This window comes from Artemia franciscana, chromosome 12 (genome assembly GCF_032884065.1).
Source record: "Artemia franciscana chromosome 12, ASM3288406v1, whole genome shotgun sequence".
Classification (NCBI taxonomy): Eukaryota; Metazoa; Arthropoda; class Branchiopoda; order Anostraca; family Artemiidae; genus Artemia; species Artemia franciscana.
The window spans coordinates 25,040,971-25,061,976 of NC_088874.1; the positions used below are offsets into that span (position 1 = coordinate 25,040,971).

Here is a 21,006-nt window from a genome sequence, read left to right on the forward strand (position 1 = left end):
CCAGCTCAACAGAAGGGTTTTCGACGAAATATTTTAAAATTTTCAGCCAGCTATTTTGAACAGCAATATGCACCAGGAAAAATTTTTCTGAATTTATGTCAGCACCCCTTTCTACGACCTGCCTAACATTTTCCAGTCTATCATCGTCTGAAATTCTTAATCTTGGAGATAAGGCTTCAAAGAGCTCACGATTAATATTCATATTTTTTGCTAAACATACAATCACTAAATGAGTAATTTGCGTTTTGCTGCATGTATATTTATTGAGTATGACGTCATGTATTAAAATGTAACTTCCTTATAATGTAATGACGTCATACTGAATATATATGTATTCATATTTTTCTTTTTTTTCAGTTTTTGCTTTTTAGGTTCTTTACTTTTTTTAGTTTTTTTCTCTTTTTTAGTTTTTCTTTTTTTTTTAGTTTTTTTCTTTTTTAGTTTTCTTTTTTTTCTTTTTTATTTTTTTAGTTTTTCTTTTTTTAGTTTTTTCTTTTTTTTTAGTTTTTTTCTTTTTTTAGTTTTTTAGCTTTTTTAGTTTCTTTATTTTTTTTTCTTTTTAGTTTTATACCTTTTTTCATTTTCTTTTTTTCTTTTTTAGCTTTGTAGCTTTTTTAGTTTTTTTTTAAGCTTTTTTTTCTTTAGTTTTTTACCCTTTTTTATTTTTTTAGTTTTTTTCTTTTAAGGTTTTTCTTTTTTTAGTTTTTTTCTTTTTTTAGATTTTTTCTTTTTAGGTTTTTTCTTTTTTAGTTGTTTTTTCTTTTTTAGTTTTTCTATTTTTTAATTTTTTCTTTTTTAGTTTTTTTTTATATTTATTTTTTTAGTTTTTCTCATTTTTTTATTTTTTAGTTTTTTTTCTTTTTTTTAAGTTTTTTTAGTTTTTTACGTTTTTTATTTTAGTTTTTTTAGTTTTCTTTTTCTTCTTTATTTTTCAGATATATAGAATATTATATATATACTAGCTGTTGGGGTGGCGCTTCGCGCCACCCCAACACCTAGTTGGTGGCGGCGCTTCGCGCCCCCCCAAGCCCCCCCGCGCACGTAAGTCGTTACGCGCCATATTAGTTACGCGCCATTGTAGTTGTGTCCCTATGTCCCACCTGTGAATATAGATATATATATATATATATATATATATATATATATATATATATATATATATATATATATATATATATATATATATATATATATATATATATATATATATATATATATATATATATATATATATGTTTTTAACTACGTAAAACTTGCGAATATACAACATTCTTTGCTGTCCCATTGTCTGTGCATATAAATAGATTGTCAGGTTTACCGACTCTTGAACATGCAACATATAATGGTCCATGGGAAAACAATCCGTATTCAGATCTATACCTCATGATTCTAATGATTGCCCTTGAGCTTTGTTGATGGTGATTGCTAATCGACCATTCCCTGAGTCGCCATCGTCATTTATATATCCCCCTGTGCACCCCGGCGTCCCCTTTGTAGTTATGTCCCTGTGTCCCGGTCGTCATTTATATTCCCTGTGTTCCGGTCGTCATTTGTGTCCCGGTGTTCCAGTCTGTGATTTCTCTTTGAGTGTCCCGGGCGTCATTTATATTCCTTGTGTCCCGGTCGTCATTTATATCCCCCTGTGCCCCCCGGCGTCCCCATTGTAGTTGTGTCCCTGTGTCCCGGTCGTCATTTATATTCCCTGTGTCCCGGTTAGTTTTTGCCTTTTTTTAGTTTTTTCAGTTTTTTTTAGTTTTTAGTTTTTTACCTTTTTTTAGTTTTTTTTTAGTTTTTTAGCTTTTTTAGTTTTTTTCTTTTTTGTTTTTTTTGTAGTTTTTACCTTTTTTAGTTTTTTTTCTTCTTTTGTATTAGTGTGAAATAATTCAGACGTCATATGCGGACAAACACGACGTCACTCGACAGTCAGACAGACAGACATAACCCACAAACAACTTATTTTTATATATATTTATTCATATTTTTTTAGTTTTCTTTTTCTCTTTTATTTTTCAGTTTTTTCCTTTTTTTTAGGTTTTTTTCTTTTTTAGTTTTTAGTTTTTTTTAGTTTTTTACCTTTTTTTAGTTTTTTTTAGTTTTTTAGCTTTTTTAGTTTTTTTATTAGTTTTTATTTTTTTTGTAGTTTTTGCCTTTTTTTTATTTTTTTCAGTTTTTTTTAGTTATTAGATTTTTACCTTTTTTTAGTTTTTTAGCTTTTTTAGTTTTTTTTTCTTTTTAGTTTTTTTTGTAGTTTTTACCTTTTTTAGTTTTTTTCTTCTTTTGTATTAGTGTGAAATAATTCAGACGTCATATGCGGACAAACACGACGTCACACCTGATCCACAGATCCACAGACAACTTATTTATATATATATAGATATATACAATCTTATATTATCCTTGTTACACAACAACAAAAATACTAAATACCTTGCGACGGTGTACTGGATAAGTCCTCAGTTTCCAAGGCAAGCTTTGTAGGTTCGATTCGATGCGTCGCAAGGAAACTATATTCTATCGTATAAAGTCTGATTTCTTACAAAATTTTTCCAAAATAATTTGTAAAAATTTGTAAGTATACAAAATTTACTTGATTTTTGAAAAAGGGTGGAAACAACAAAAAACCAACAACAAACAAACAAGTGCTCTTGATGAAAATCAAACCAAAAAAGAGCACACCACGAGGAAACACCAGAGAAACGCAAAACGAGGCTTGCAGCTCAAAGAGAAAGGGCAAGATTAACAATGTCCAATTTACGTCAACGAATGCGCGTCAAGGAACCCCCCAAAGCAACGCGAAGCCAGGCTTGCAGTTGACAGAGATAGTAAAAGAAGAAGGCGTGTCGAGGATTCACCAGAGCAACACGAAACTAGGTTTGCAGGTGAACGAGAAAGTAAAAAAACGCAGATCCGCTATACTTTAACCCCTCCACCGAATGTGCAAATATAAAGCCCAATTTTGTTTCTAAAGTAACGAAAAAACTATAGAAGAAATCGGTTTGTTGTCGTTTCACACATTGTTAACGGTACTTGTTGCAGAAATTAAGGATTCACCATCTAATGAATATGCATCAAAATCTTCAAACCAGATTCAGCCTTAACTCAATTTTGTAAAGATTTTTCGTTTAAACTTTTGGAGTTTCAAACCATCGAGCAAGCATAAATAAGTTTATAAAAACTCTTTTTATGGGATTTGGTATTAACCAAGTGACATATAGCGATCACAAATTCTGTCGGTCTGTCGGTCCCGGTTTTGCTACTTTAGGCACTTCCAGGTAAGCTAGGACGATGACATTTGGTAGGCATATCAGGGGCCAGACCAGATTAAATTAGAAATAGTCTTTTTCCCGATTTGACAGTATGGGGGGGGGGATTAATTCGGAAAAATAGAAAAAATGAAGTATTTTTAACTTACGAACAGGTGATGGGATCTTAATGAAATTTGATATTTGGAAGGATATCGTGTCTCAGAGTTCTTAATTTAAATCCCGACCAGATCCGGTGACATTGGGGGGAGTTATAGGGGGGAACCTAAAATCTTTGAAAACGCTAAGGGTGGAGGGATCAGGATGAAACTTGGTGGGGAAAATAAGCAAAAGTCCTAGATACGTGATTGACATAACCGAAACGGATCTGCTCTGTTTTTTTTAGGGGGGGGGGGGGCTAATTCTGAAAAATTAGAAAAAATGAGGTATTTTAACTTACGAAGGAGTGATCGGATCTTAATGAAGTTTCACATTTAGAAAGATATCGTAACTCAGATCTCTTACTTTAAATCCCGACCGGATCCAGAGTCATTAAGGGGGGGATTTGGGGGGACCAGAAATCTTGGAAAACACCTAAAGCGGAGAGATCAGGATGAAACTTGGTGAAAAAAAAAACAAGTCCAAAATACGTGACTGACATAACCAGAACGGATCCACTCTGGATCTGGTGACATATTTGGGAGTTGGGGGGAGGGAGAAACCTAAAATCTTGGAAAACACTTAGAGTGGAGGGATTGGGATAAAACTTGGTGGGAAAAATAAGTTGTAGTACTAGATACTTGATTGACATTACCGGAACAAGCCGCTCTATTTGGGGGAGTTGGGGGGGGGTTGATTTTGAAAAATAAGAAAAAAATGTGGCATTTTTAACTTACGAAGGAGTGATCGTATCTTAATGAAATTTCATATATAAAAGTTCCTCATGACTCAGATCTCTCATTTTAAATTTCTACCGGAAATCTTGGAAAACACTTATAGTAGAGAAATCGAGAAGAAACTTTGTGGATAGAATTTGCAAATGTCGTAGATATGTGATTGACGTAACCGTGCTGGATTCACTCTCTTTGAGAGAGTTAGGGGGTGGTGGTTCAGTGCATTGGCGAGTTTGGTGCTTCTGGACGTGTTAGGGCGATGGAAATTGGTAGGCGTGTCCGGGAGCTGCACAAGTTAACTTGATAAGGTCGTTTCCCCCAATTAGACCATCAGGGGGGGGGGCTGAAGGGAGAGGAAAAAGTAGAAAAAAGAGGTGTTTATAACTTTCGATTGTGTGACCGGATCTTAATGAATTTTGATATTTAGAAGGAACTTGTGACTCAGAGCTCCTATTTTAAATCCCGACCTGCATTAAGCGTCAGATTTTCCTTTTAAGGCAGGGCAGACTCGCAAAGAATCTTCCTATACCTCCCATGTTAAACATTTGGAGTTTGCCTGACGTTCCTGAATTAGTGATTTTGGCGGTTTTTATGTCAATAGAAGTAAAAAAATCTGGTGAATATTTTGGCATAATCAAATCTTAAAGCCGACAATTATTTTTTTTATAATTCCAAAATAATTATAAAACCTGTTTCGGGTTTGCATTCTAGATTGCTATGCTTGACATTGTTGTTGTGGGGTATCAAAAAATAGAGCAAAAAATTTGCTATTCATCAATAAGAAGCTTTTTTCTATAATATATACCTCCTGGCTGCAGTCCGTTCAAATACTTTACATATTTGTGCTCCGAAATCAAAATTTCCCCTCAAAAGGTTAGATTGAGCTGTAATCGGAGCATCTAAGAATGCAAAAATTACACCTAAGGGCATCTAAGAATGCAAAGAAATTTTTCGTAGAGCAGAACCTTGTGGTTTTAGAGAAATGGAAAATGCCCACAGCAGAATGAAAATGGCAAAAAAATATGAAAGTTTAGTTTTTTGCCTACTCGAGATGGCAGGACGAACAAAATTGGCAATTCCAATTTTAAAATTGGTCGCGAAGTGAAAACAAGAGAAACAATAAATCAAAAATTTGACGACGTGGTATTCTGCTACGAAAAATGTAACAAAAAAAAATGTTCCTGTCCAGGTAAAGCACTGCAAGATTACTAGAACAAACCAAAGTAAAAAAGAAAAAAAAGAAAAAGAAAATGAAAAAAAGGTAAAAAACTAAAAAGAAAAAAAAACAAAAATAAAGAAAATAAAAAAGCTAAAAAACTAAAAAAAGAAAAACTGAAAAAAAAGAAAAACTAGAAAAAATAAAAAAGAAAAAAGAAAAAAAGAAAAAACTAAAAAAGAAAAAAACTAAAAAAAAGAAAAACTAAAAAAACTAAAGAACCTAAAAAGAAAAAACTGAAAAAAAAGAAAAATATGAATACATATATATTCAGTATGACGTCATTGCAATATAAGGAAGCTTTCATTTTAATACATGACGTCATACTCAATAAATATACAAGCAGCAAAACCCAAATAACTCATTTAGTGATTGTATGTATAGCAAAAAATATGAATATTAACCGTGAGCTCTTTGAAGCCTTATCTCCAAGATTAAGAATTTCCGACGATGATAGACTGGAAAATGTTAGGCAGGTCGTAGAAAGGGGTGCTGACATAAATTCAGAAAAATTTTTCCCGGTGCATATTGCTGTTCAAAATGGCTGGCTGAAAATTTTAAAATATTTCGTCGAAAACCCTTCTGTTGAGCTGGAACTACGAAATGAAGATGGTAAAACAGTCATCGACCTCGTGAAAAGGAAACTTAAAGACAAAAAACAAGAAGATAGACATGAATATGCAGAAATTTTTCGTAGAGCAGAACCTTGTGGTTTTAGAGAAATGGAAAATGCCCATATCAGAATGAAAATGGCAAAAAAATATGAAAGTTTAGTTTTTTGCCTACTTGAGATGGCAGGACGAACAAAATTGGCAAAATCCAATTTCAAAATTGGTCGCGAAGTGAAAACAAGAGAAACAATAAATCAAAAATTTGACGACGTGGTATTCTTCTACGAAAAATGTAACAAAAAAATATTTGTACATATAAATAGATTGTCAGGTTTCCCGACTCTTGAACATGCAACATATAATTGTCCATGAGAAAAACAATCCATATTCAGATCTATACCTCATTATTCTAATGATTGCCCTTGAGCTTTGTTGATGGTTGGGGGGATGAAGGATGGAGCTCTATCCCAGATATAGCGAGTTTCACTATCGAAATTTTTACACTGACTATAAGTAAGAATAACAAATATAAAAGAGTAGAAAATAAATTTATCCAAAACTTATAATTGACAATATCAAAGACATGTAAGAAATTCAAGGCTACGTTCCGTAAAGAAACGGTGTCGTTTTTTTGGTGCTCCATTTGAAGTTCCTGGTGCTGGCCTTTTGAGGAAAAAATTCTTCACAGACGGCGTTGATTCTACAGTTTCTTCTTCTTTCTCCCTGAAGAAAAAGAATAAGTGAAAATACAGAAAATCTTCCAATTGATTTGCGACGTGAATGAAACTTTCAGGAATGGGTCAACAACCCGAATTAGAGACGACAAATGTTCTAGAGCTAATATCTCGCTTATTTTCCATTTAGAACACTGAACTCTCACAGATAGGAAAATTCCACTAGATGAATGAAATTGAATGAAATCTCCCACTTTTGCAACCTATAAGCCTTAAAAGATCCTGTGAGGTCCTATCATGAAAAAATGATAATAATTTAACTCAAATCCCAGACATTTTGTTGTGCAGATATAATACAGATTCAGAACTGTCTTCAAACAACCTGTCAAGGCTTAAAACTAGAGAAGGAATGGAGGACGGAATTTGACAACATATCCCGCTTCCTAACTTGGCTTGTGGACCTATTCCTGAAAGTTTTTTCATCATAGCACGAAAATTTTCCCAGTTGGCAAAAGACTCCTCTTCAGTACTATTAATTACAGTAAAGAATAATCAGCAACAAAAGAGTAAACTAGTTTAGTAAGTTCAGCAATTGCTGTAAATGCTACAGCACACTTTCTTCAACATACAGAATATATTCGATATATTTAATATAACTATAATTAATATATGAAATATTCTTATTAAATATTCTCTTTAACAAAAATACAGAAATACAAGAAACACTACCGAACACAGTTACAAAAAATTCCAAAATAAAAGCTCATGACATTCGGTCATCCCGAATTATCCAAATTTTATGTAACAGCACACTTTCTTCAGCATACAGAATATATTTGATATACTCCATATAATTATAATTAATATAGCAAATATTCTTATTAAATATTGTCTTTAACAGAAATACAGGAAACACTACCAAACACTGTTGCAAAGAATTCTAAAATAAAAGCTCATGACATTCAGTCATCCCAAATTATCCAAATTTTATGTAACAGCACACTTTCTTCAGCATGCAGAATATATTTGATATACTCCATATAATTATAATTAATATAGGAAATATTCTTATTAAATATTTTCTTTAACAGAAATACAGGAAACACTACCAAACACTGTTACAAAGAATTCTAAAATAAAAGCTCATGACATTCGGTCATCCCAAATTATCCAAATTTTATGTAACAGCACACTTTCTTCAGCATACAGAATATATTTGATATACTCCATATAATTATAATTAATATAGAAAATATTCTTATTAAATATTTTCTTTAACAGAAATACAGGAAACACTACCAAACACTGTTACAAAGAATTCTAAAATAAAAGCTCATGACATTCGGTCATCCCAAATTATCCAAATTTTATGTAACAGCAAACTTTCTTCAGCATACAGAATATATTTGATATACTCCATATAATTATAATTAATATAGAAAATATTCTTATTAAATATTTTCTTTAACAGAAATACAGGAAACACTACCAAACACTGTTACAAAGAATTCCAAAACAAAAACTCATGACATTCGGTCATCCCGAATTATCCAAATTTTATGTAACAGCACACTTTCTTCAGCATACAGAATATATTTGATATACTCCATATAATTATAATTAATATAGGAAATATTCTTATTAAATATTTTCTTTAACAGAAATACAGGAAACACTACCAAACACTGTTACAAAGAATTCTAAAATAAAAGCTCATGACATTCGGTCATCCCAAATTATCCAAATTTTATGTAACAGCACACTTTCTTCAACATACAGAATATATTCGATATACTCCATATAATTATAATTAATATAGGAAATATTCTTATTAAATATTTTATTTAACAGAAATACAGGAAACACTACCAAACACTGTTACAAAGAATTCTAAAATAAAAGCTCATGACATTCGGTCATCCCAAATTATCCAAATTTTATGTAACAGCACACTTTCTTCAGCATGCAGAATAAATTTGATATACTCCATATAATTATAATTAATATAGGAAATATTCTTATTAAATATTTTCTTTAACAGAAATACAGGAAACACTACCAAACACTGTTACAAAGAATTCTAAAATAAAAGCTCATGACATTCGGTCATCCCAAATTATCCAAATTTTATGTAACAGCACACTTTTTTCAGCATACAGAATATATTTGATATACTCCATATAATTATAATTAATATAGAAAATATTCTTATTAAATATTTTCTTTAACAGAAATACAGGAAACACTACCAAACACTGTTACAAAGAATTCTAAAACAAAAACTCATGACATTCGGTCATCCCGAATTATCCAAATTTTATGTAACAGCACACTTTCTTCAGCATACAGAATATATTTGATATACTCCATATAATTATAATTAATATAGGAAATATTCTTATTAAATATTTTCTTTAACAGAAATACAAGAAACACTACCGAACACTGTTACAAAGAATTCTAAAATAAAAGCTCATGACATTCGGTCATCCCAAATTATCCAAATTTTATGTAACAGCACACTTTCTTCAACATACAGAATATATTCGATATACTGCATATAATTATAATTAATATAGGAAATATTCTTATTAAATATTTTCTTTAACAGAAATACAGGAAACACTACCAAACACTGTTACAAAGAATTCTAAAATAAAAGCTCATGACATTCGGTCATCCCAAATTATCCAAATTTTATGTAACAGCACACTTTCTTCAACATACAGAATATATTCGATATACTGCATATAATTATAATTAATATAGGAAATATTCTTATTAAATATTTTCTTTAACAAAAATAAACCGTTTTCTAATACTTCTTAAGTTGTGTAATTATGAATTATTTGATGTGTTGAACTAATTTTACATATTCTGCAACGCAAAATGTCACGTAAAATTTTGTAAGAAATTTCAACTTTATAAACTGTCAATTTATACAAGGAGACTGAAAAACCTTTATCATTTTTAATATTCACATTATAAGTTGTTTTAATATAGTAAAATTTGCATTTATTGACAAGTTGTCAATTCAAGGAAATAATTCTTTCATCCCTTTGACAGATTTTCATGGTCAGTTATCAAAGTACCTCTCCTAAAGAAAATAATAATTATTGTTCATTTAAAGAGAATACTCTTTTTTTACAAAAAGAGAACAATTTTATGTATAAAATACAGGAAAAGAGGACAATTACCATTCAAAATCATTGTAAATCAAGTTACTGGAAGTACTTGACAACCCTTCCACCGAGAAATTTCCCGGTGACGATCATGATGCCCGCCTCGCCTTTCCCACCTCTGTACCAATAGGCACCAGAGTGTAGTATTTTATGCTACACTGAAAAAGACTGTAACAATGACAAGGACACTTTTATCCCCTCCACATAGGAACAATAATAAAGGCATAGACCAGAAATATCTAGGAATTAAGATGAATTAGATAACAATTTTCTACGAGAATTACGCAAACAATTTCTCTGGTTAAAAAATAAATATTTTTTCCTCTTTGTTCACAAAAAATTCTTGTTAGGTGACAATAGCCTTTTATTGCTGTTTTCATAAGCCTCGAGTTTAGTTTTTACTAAATATGGGACATTTCTCTTTTCGCTTGTTCATTTTATAAGATAAGTTCTTTTCATTTATAAACCTAACGTCAAATTTGACAGGAGCTGTACCATAAGGGAAACTAGACTGTCATTGATAAAGTTGTTCAGTATATTTTTATACCAGACAAAAATCATATATTGACGACGAAAAATCAAAGAATTCAACAATCGGTAGCACGTCTGTCTAGAATAAAAACCTTTTTTTCAGATTTTATAGTCTTCAAAGCGGAATACTTGATAGCACAAGTGTGAAAACATTCATGTTTTCACACAAATATGGTAGCATCATCTATATGTGGTGGTTCACTTCCCCAGCTTCACAGCGAAAGTACCTTATGCCACATTTTTATTTGGCATAGAGAATACGTCGACTGGAACATCGTTTACTTTTCTGAGTCGAGAGAGCAGTTTTCTGGCAGCTTCAATGGTTGACTTTCTTACTTGTTTATCTGTTTAACGCCAAATAAAAGTAAGGCTTTAGCCACTTTTGCGGTCAAGTTGTAAAAAAACACCCAAATACTACTGCTAACAACTCACCGCAGCAAGAAGCCACCTGACACCGGCACAACTACGCACGCTCCTCCTCCATTTTAATCTATTCAAAGCTCTTTAAACCCTCCTAGGAAGTTCCCATTTTCCTTCAATCTTTCTTTACGACATCCTCCCACCCCAACCGCGAACTACCTGCTTTCCACGTAGCCTAGATGTTTGGCTGAAAAGGACAATCATTGGCAATCTGCCATCCTTCATCCGCAGAACGTTCCCTAGCCACCTCAACCTTTCTCTCATTATATGCCTAGAAAGCGGGATTGAACCACAATTTTCGCACAACCTACTGTTTGAAATACGGTCAGTCAGTCGGGTACCCAAAACAACCCGTAGGCAATTTCTCTAGAAAACAATTAGCAAATCACCCTCCATTTTTCGGAGCACCTATGCTTCAGAACCATATTTGACCACTGTCATCCCTGTAACTTCCAATATTCTAATCTTGGTTCGTAAACTTATCTTCCTATTCTTCCAAACTATTTTCAGTTATGAAAAACCCACTGAGCCTTGGCCATTCTACTTTAGCGTCTTCACTGCTCACATCATCTTTACTAATAATGCTACGAAGGTAAGTGAAGCTGTCCACTTATCGATTCTTTCGTTGCACCTCGTTAACTTCACTTATTCCTAACCTTAACGACTTAGTCTTCTTAACATTAATTTTCAAACCTATCCTAGCAACCGGAACTTATAAAACCTCTAAGAGTTCATTCATTTTGCTTACACTTTCATCTAGGATGCTTCAATAATCAACATAATCTAAGTCCAGTAAAGAATTTCTTCCCCATTTGATTCCGTGTTCTCTCATTGCCTTTCCTGTGCTCTTTGAGATAAAGTTCGTCAAGACGATTGATATAATTAAGGATAGAACACAATCTTGTTTAACTCCTGATTTGATATGAAACCAGCAACTAACCTCACTTCCTCAAAAGAAAAAGACCTTTGCTAAAGCTCTTCTGTCAGCTGAATCAAAGTTTTGCTCATATTGAACGCATTCTTCTCATTTACACGAGGATTATTTTGAGATTCACATTTTTTGATGTTTTCAGTAAACTTTTCGTTCACTGGTACACTTTTCGTTCACTGGAACAGGGCCTTTAGAATTATTTCCATAGACCTTACACAATACAATCAATTAGGCATAAGGTTTCTCGTGAAACAAAAACTTAGAAAATGGTTCTTCTAACACCAACTAGGGTTTCTTTTTAACATTTCTGGGTTGAGAAAATAGAAAGTCTTTTAGTACATTAATGTCTGTGTACTACTAGAAGTAAAATAAAGTCTTGAGTTAGCAAAAGGATTTCAAAGTTTTGTTTAAAAATAATGCCAGTTTGAAAATCTTTTTTTTTTTACCCAAAAATACAGTCTATTTCAAAGACCCTTACCAAGAGAGACGGATGGGATCCCTAGCGAATTATCCCAAATTTTAGTGATTATGTATTACCCCAAATGATTGGTCCCTGTAGTTGTTTTTACTAATTTTTCTCGATAGATTTTTTTGTTGTCTTATTGAACTTTCCCGGAAATTTCTGGCCACTAATAGTAGCTTAGAACCAAAAGTAAGGGGTAGAGTATTTCATTTTATACGATTCATCTTGTGATTTTGTTCTAGAGCTAGTGTCAATGCCGCCAACAGTCTCTAAGTTCTGAAACATGATTTTACGTCATTGTCTAATACACAATTACATTGTTTTCCTGAAGAAACTATATGAGTGATAATAGAGTTTTTCAAATATTATTATACCTACAATCCGTAAGCACAGATTTTCCGATAGGTAGCTGTAAGGCGTTTTGATTCCATCAGAGCCGTGTCAAATCTCAGAAGTCTGTTTACTTTTCGATTGCAGACTCCGGATTTCTAAACTTCTGGGATCTTACCTACACCTGAGAAAAATCTTTCTTTTTTTTCTATGTTTTTCCAAATTTCGTGCGAAAATCGTACAAGTATGATTATTTTTCATTTTTGGAAAGGGATAAATATATGAAGATACAGAGTTTCATTAATAGGTTTTAAATCCCTCTCTTCTCTGTTTTCTAGTAGACAGAGAATACAAAGTTTTATAGTTCTACAATTTACGTACTAGGTTTTTGCCGTGGAAATCGAAAAAAATCTTCAACCCTGTATACAGATATCTGGTTTTGATCCTGTTTAAGAGAACATAGCAGATATAAAACAATCTGGTTACGAATTCAGATAGAAAAACTTCGGCTACCGTGTCTAAATTAGAGGGGAGGGTACTTAACTCAAAATCAAGTTGTTGAATAAATACTTGCTTTTGGCAAAGGACAGCTAAGCTCTATACCCTTCCTAGTTTGGATGAGAGATCACTTATATCATTAATGAGACAAACCTTAGAAAGCACGATTCTTTTACAAGATTAGATAGCCTTTGTGACTGCGGTTATGCTTTACTTTTGGCAAGTTCCGCAGTTCTGCTGGCATCATCGGACTTGGACCAGTAGAAATGTTGTCAAGTAGTCTTACCAAAACATAAGGTATTTTTGCACCATGAATGCTAAAAAGCATTAACTTTACAGATGGATGGAAAGAATGGAAAACGGCTTTCGATTTGCTTCGCTTCAAATAATTACCAGTTTCACGAAAAAGAACGGTGTTCGGTGTTCGGGATGTTGCGATTGGTTTTTTTTGTGTATACTAACTTTTTTGTAAGTACTTTTTTCCTCAATTGATTTAAATTCCAAATCTATAATACATTCTATTATGTCAGACTTGGTATAAATCATTTGCTTTACTGAAAGATGTGAAAACTCAACCGTTATAGTTGTTTTAACTTAAGGCTGTCAAATCAAAATATTTGAGCAATTTACAATGTTTTGGAAGGATCGGTAAGTAAGAAGTTTAAAAGCTCCACTTTAAATTTATTTCAGAAAGCGAGTAAAGACGCTGTGACGCATTTTAGAGAACATGGACAGATATATTTATTCTAAAATCAACCCAACAGTAAATTAAAATTATGGAAGGCAAATAAAATCCTTATAGTTCCATCACATAGCTCTACGGTAAGGAATACAACACACAAAAAAAGTGTGTTTAGTTTTTTCCTGAAAAAAAAACCATCACTCGCCTACTATTGATTACCTGCCAAAAACCAAGTCTGGGTCTAGCTCCACGCGTAATAAACAATACCAAACATACATCTATTTATTTACTACTATATACAATCTACGTTGTCCCTAAGACTTAGACATCACGGAAGAAAAAATTAATCAATTAATATAAAAAAAAATGTTATCTAGGACTAATTTTTTACAGTTTTCCTAAAGGTGCCAAAACCTTAGCTGACGCGGGTAGAGGCAGCAGGCGAGGCAGTCAGGGGATCAAAACCGATCTGATTGATGTAGTGACTAGAACATCACGTGTAACATGTTCTGTGAAAATATCCAGCTCACTTCATGATACCTACAATGAATCCCTTCGCTACAGAAAATGAGGACACGAAAGACTTACCATTGAATAGCAACACATTTGTCTTTAATGATAGTCTGGGCGGTCTGCCAACTGAACCTAACTATTTGAGGAAAGCCAAAGACAGGATCCAAAACATCAATCAAAAACTTTTTTGTGACAGGATCTGCAATTAATAAATTATTTTCCTTAAAAAGGCATACAAATCAACAGGACACACTCCCTGTCCAATGTTTTGAAGCCAAATTTGATTGTGGTCAAAGACTCGTTAAATAAATCTAAAACAGACAATTAAAAAGACAAAATATGTTTTACTTGATTAACCATTCTTTGGACGAATTGTAAGATAGGAAAATAAGGAAGCAGTTCTATACAGGGTAAACGCCTTCTTTGCAGATGACGTTTTAGAGACTATAAAAACAAAATAAATAAGAAAAATGAACCTTTATAAGAGCTAATTGCTGCAATTACTGGATGTCGAGTAAAAATGAACTTCATGGGGGAATTTAATCTATCCCCCACCCAGAATGATCAAAGATGCCTCTTAATTAAGTTCCATACATAACCCCTCTCGCAAAATTTGAAGAAGTAGAGTGTGCTCGTCAGAATATTATCCCCCCCCCCCAAAAAAAAATTAACAAACACCCTTGTTACTTTACAATTACTATAAATTTAATCTCAACACGGTTATGTCTACACATGACTGTATATAAAAAAAAGTTTAAAAGGGCAAAATTTAGGCAGGCTCAAACATAAGCTCTGCCAAGAAATTTCCCTTGGAGAACTAATTACTACCAGGAGTTTTCTGATTATTATAAATTTACTTAGAAATATTTCTCATCTTCTTATTAATAGATTTTTCAAGTATTCGTACTTCCCAGGGAAGGCCATTATCCCCCACCCCTCCCTGTTAGTACCTATGAACTCAAGGGAACATCTCCAAGAGATGAAGAGGTTTAAATACTTCAAAACATAATATAACATAAATTACTAATAAATATTTCTCATTTTCTTATTAATAGATTTTTCAAGTATTCGTACTTCCCAGGGAAGGCCATTACCCCCCCCCTCCCTGTTAGTACCTATGAACTCAAGAGAAAATTTCCAAGAGATGAAGAGGTTTAAATACTTCAAAACATAATCAACTATTCACCCAAAATAGTTTAATTTCCAAGCAATTTCTCATGATATCAAAAAAAAAAAAAAAAAAAAAAAAATTCGGGGAGGAGCTTCAAGACTACAAGTCTACATTAGTAAACGTCAGATGTACGTAAGTGTAATTTTTGCTTTCATTTTACACTATGGATAAACAAAAAAAAAAAATGACAAAGACACCAAAAATCTTACAGGTCGTGTTTGAAATGCAGCTGATTCAAAGATATTACTAGAAATATTTATTTATCATAGAAAGAAAATGATCAAAACCTTACATAAGGCCATTTAAACAGAAATATACATCACTTAAAACTAATCTGTTAATACATACCTCTCAAATAGGATATATGTTACCGTGAATGTCCGCAAATTGGAGAATGTTGACATTTACTGGTGAATTGTCCGAAATAGATTTTATTTTTCTCCTTGGATTTAGTCAGCGCTGCCAGTCAAATTTTTCAATTTAATGCAAGGTTTAATGATGACAGGTTAGGGTAGAATAGGTTGGGTTAGCTTAGATGAGGTTTTAACCCATTTCTGATATCTAGAACCAAATTTGACCTAACCTATCCTAACCTAACATAATCTAACTTTAACTTTTACCATCATAACTTGCAAAAGACTTAAAAAGCTGACTCGCAAAGCTAATTGAATCCAAACAGAGTAAAAGGAGTCTGGTCGACATTAACCAGATTTTGGACATTCACGGTAAAATATATACAGCTTAAAGAATAATATATATGTATATATATATATATATATATATATATATATATATATATATATATATATATATATATATATATATATATATATATATATATATATATATATATATATATATATATATATATATATATATATATATATATATATATATATATATATATATATATATATATATATATACAAAACATATTTTGCGGGTATAATAATGTTAATTATTCATAACCACAAGAGGAAAATTTAGATCTTAGAGAGAGAGAGAGAAAGATGGGTTTATTAATATAAATAACAAAACAAAACAAGCAAATGGCCCGAAGCAAAGCTTGTTTGGGCTTACAACCCCAATACACATACAAATAAAACAATACGAAAAAGAAGAAAAAATAAAAAGAAAAGAAAAGGAAAAAAGAAAGAAAGAAGAAGAAAAAATCAATTACCCTGCATTTCAATCGAAACGGATTTACACTTCAAAAGAGACAAAACAAAAAGAAACTAAAACCACTTTACCAGTATCGCCAAAATCAAAACCAACATCTTGGCTCCACTTGAGGTCCACTCAACTATCAAAACCATAAATATTAAGGCAAAATAGCTTTAATTCCCGCCGAAATTCAAAAAAACTATCCATGTTTCTCAAAGTCGTAGGTAAACAATTCCATGCATGGGGTCCTAGATGCCGAATAGAAAATTGAGATCTACGGGTAATAGCAAGCGGACGACGAATTATATCGGACTGCCTCGTAGAATGAAAATATTTATATATAAACAGGCTTCGATAAAAAATAATAAGTCCTGCTAAAGGCAAGATTTTGCATTCTATATACCTCTTTTGTACCGAGTCTTTAAAACCTACACCACATAACACTCGAAGCGCTTTATTCTGCAAAACTCGAACACGATGGAGATGAGAAGGAAATGTACTACCCCAAACATTGCAACAATATAGCAGATAAGGATGAATTAAGGAATAATATATTGTTCTTAAAATATCTCTTGGGAAAATATACTGCAACTTTCTTAAAATGCCAACATTCCTAGCGAGTTTAAGACTAATATAATCTATATGTTCTCTAAAGCTGAGACATTCATCAATTAAAACTCCAAGATATTTTGTACAGTTTAATCTTAAAATACTCATATCAGCAATATTAAGTCTGTCTATCCAAGGGTAATAATTTAAGCTCCTACCATACAATAAAAAGCAAGATTTACTATAATTCAAATTTAACTTATTAAGCTTCATCCAATTTTGTACAAACTCCAGACAAGAACTAATACGATTCAACAGCTGAATTCCTGTTCGTGCAGCCACAGTTATATGAGTGTCATCCGCAAAGCTGGGAACAATTACTTTTTCCCCATCACATCCAATGTCAAGATCATACGAAATCATATTAAAAGCTCTACATAAATCATTTATAAAAATTAGAAATAACAGGGGACCAAGAACAGGTCCTTGAGGTACTCCAAATTTAACACTACTGACTGAAGAAACATTATCTCCTAGTTGCACATATTGAGTTCTTTCTTTTAAAAACGAGGACAGTAATTCAAGAAATGGTCCTCTAAAACCGTAATTTTCTAATTTGGCAATGAGTATAGAATGGTCAACGCAGTCAAAAGCTTTTACAATATCAAGAAAAACAGAAGCGAATTTCATACCATTATCCAACGCATCATTCACAAAAGTTGTCAAAAATAAAACAGCATGCTCAGTAGATAAACCCTTCCGAAAAACAAATTGATTTGGATTAAAAAATGATTTACTCTCCAAAAATTCAACCATTCTTTTAACTATCAATTTTTCAAACAATCTGGATACTACTGGTAATAAAGAAATGGGCCTATAGTTTCCTAGTACATTTTTATCTCCACCTTTATAGACAGGGATAACTTTTGCAATTTTAAAACAACTTGGAAACACTCCAGTCCTTAAACATTCATTAAATAAATACACTAAATGACCGGAAATAACAGGGTAAATATACTCTAAAGTTTTAACTGTTACAAAATCAGAGCCTGAAGCTCCAATTTTTAATTTTTTCAATGTTTCAGAAAGCTCAGGTTATTTTTTTAGAAGACAACTGCAATAAACTACGAGTACTACAGTACGAAGCCGCCTGAGGCCAAAATAGCAGCACAAACTCCAGATATTAAAAACTTGAATGAAAACCAATTTAAAGTTTCTCTGAAATTTTCCAGTTCTGTTAGATTGCACTGCACTGTCGGTGGTGTCGGGAATTTTTTATTCCTATGACACCCATCTAAAATACATTAGTCTTTTCTATTCAGTCATATAGTCAATCTGGACTTGCTCCAGCTAAAAATAGGAACAGAGCCACAATTAGTGACAAGAAAAGAGTTAAAGAGAGATGAGCAGAACATTTTAAGACTATATTGAACCATGACAGAGTTACAGGATAGGATATAGAAAAGAATGAAAAGTGTGTGAGACTTTGGACAAGAAGAAAGATTTATTTTGAAGGAAGAAGGAAGATTATCCCCCTGAGTTAATAAAAACCTTCAATTTTGACTCATTTAATGGATTTAAAAGATATTTCTCATAATTTATCTGTTGCACAAACCTGCAGGATATCCGGACCCCCACTGAATGCCGTCTTCAATGTTAGATTCCTTGAATATCCATTGTTTTAAAACACCATCTCTAGCAACTTTAGCACAAATTGAGGCAGCACTAACAACAGGAAAAAGGGCGTCAGCTTTTTTCGACACGTTAATTTTGATGTCAGGAAAAATCGCCATAAGTTTTGCCTAATGAAGGAAATTCATTAATGAAGATGGGCATTACACTAATAACTTAAATAAACATAAATCAGGACCAATATGACCTTTTATTGGTCACTTAAAATGTATAAGAAAAAGTAAAAAATGCTGCAAAACAAGCCATTCAAGACGCTTCTTCTGTTTATTTGTTTTAAGGTTTATGTTTCCCATGAAACACGCTATTTCTTGACAAGCCCACAGTTCCAGTTTTACCAGAGACAATAAAAACTTAGAATTTATTAGTTTCTGATAAGTTTGTTTTAGTTTCTAAATATTAATAAACATATTTAATTTCCAAATGTTAATAAATACAATTTGTTTCTAATACACATTAGTTTTTATAAATGTATTTATTAGTTTCAGATCTGTCTCTTCATCGAGCCAGAATTATGATGTTATCTAGACTATTTCTATATATATATATATATATATATATATATATATATATATATATATATATATATATATATATATTAAGCCTTAAACCTATATTAAGGATTATGTTTCCCATGAAACACGCTATTTCTTGACAAGCCCACAGTTCCAGTTTTACCAGAGACAATAAAAACTTAGAATTTATTAATTTCTGATGAGTTTGTTTAAGTTTCTAAATATTAATAAATATATTTAATTTCCAAATGTTAATAAATACAATTTGTTTCTAATACACATTAGTTTTTATAAATGTATTTATTAGTTTCAGATCTGTCTCTTCATCGAGCCAGAATTATGATGTTATCTAGACTATTTCTTATATATATATATATATAGGCACTCAGGTACTTACTCAGGTACTATACTCAGGCACTTTTCAATTATTGACCTGAGAGTGAAAATTTGGTCGACACTTCTTGTACCTTTCCTAAAATCGCACTATTCTTCTCTCATAACTTTGTCTACAGCTTCTCTCAGTTTTAAGAGTATCAAATTACTAGATTATTTGTTACCTACAGAGACCAAACTAATGTCTCGAAAATTACCACACTCATTCTTATCACCTTTCTTATACAGTGGTTTAATTAATGTTTTCTTAAAATCACTAGATGCTTCCCCTTTTTCAAAAATCATATTCATAATCTTCAGTAGCTTATTTCTCACCTCCGAGCCATCATATTTAAGAAATTCATTTGCCATACTATCAGCACCTGGAGCCGTATTATTTTTAATCTTTTTAGTACTGTCGCTAATTCTTCCTCACAAAAAAAAAATATTCCTTCACACCCAAGGTATGACAAACTTTTTCATTTTCCTCTATATCTTTTCCTGCAACTCTATCTCGGTTTAGCATATTCTCAAAATGTTCTGCCCATCTCTCTTAATTCTTTCATTATCACTAATTGTGGTCCCGTTCCTATCTTTAACACTGACTAGTCGTGACTGACTACTCCCTCTCAACTTAATAACATGCCACAATAAGTAGAATATTTTAATATTTTTACATTCCTTTTGTTTTCATATAATCTATCACTCAGATAATTTCTCTTCAAGCCCCTTCCCCTCTCTATTAAACATAAAGCTTTTTCACTAACATTCCTAGCTGGGCTCCTAACTTTCTTCCCCAAGACACCATCATAACTTCACAAACTGTTTTCCTAAGATTATTCCATCCATCTTCCACATTATCAAATTTGAAACTATCCAGTTTAGCATTCAACTGTTCCTGGTAAGCTTCCTTAAACTTTTATCATTGAGTCTACCAACATCATAACCACCCCAGGAGGTAGATACCCTTCCAAAATTTCAGCTTTAAGTTAACCCTAGACACTACTAGATGGTGATCTGTACTTTTAACATCAATAACAGCACTTCTATATACCCTAGTATCTTATATTGGTCCTGCTAGTCTCCGGTTCACAGTAACACAATCAATAAGGTTTGCTGTCTTAGCATCATTTGTTAATAGAGAAAAAGGACCCAGAAATGATTCCGGTGCCAAACCTGACAGCTTCTATATTTTTTTTTCAAATTCCGTTCTTTATTTTTTACCACTGATGACTGTTCTGGTTTTTTTTTTCTGAAAAAAAGCAAAAAGAACACGGTTCCGATCCCTCTAATCTAAATCACAAAATTGCTTATTAAATTTAAATAAAAAATTAACTGATTATTATTGAATTAATAATAA

At 32.1% G+C, this 21,006-nt stretch overlaps 1 protein-coding gene across 4 annotated transcripts in view; it reads right to left on the reverse strand.

Moving 5' to 3' along the window:
* Nucleotides 1-6,491: 6,491 nt before the first annotated feature.
* Nucleotides 6,492-21,006, reverse strand: part of LOC136033907 (ribonuclease H2 subunit A-like) — a 33,418-nt gene continuing 18,903 nt past the window's right edge. For all 4 annotated transcript variants that reach the window (XM_065714912.1, XM_065714910.1, XM_065714913.1 and 1 more), the window contains exons 5-7: nucleotides 18,686-18,872; nucleotides 14,262-14,385; nucleotides 6,492-6,685 (exon numbers count right to left, since the gene is read on the reverse strand). In XM_065714912.1, coding sequence (XP_065570984.1) covers nucleotides 6,538-6,685; nucleotides 14,262-14,385; nucleotides 18,686-18,872 — 459 coding nt within the window. In that variant the 3' untranslated portion in view covers nucleotides 6,492-6,537. The remainder of the gene's footprint in view (nucleotides 6,686-14,261; nucleotides 14,386-18,685; nucleotides 18,873-21,006) is intronic.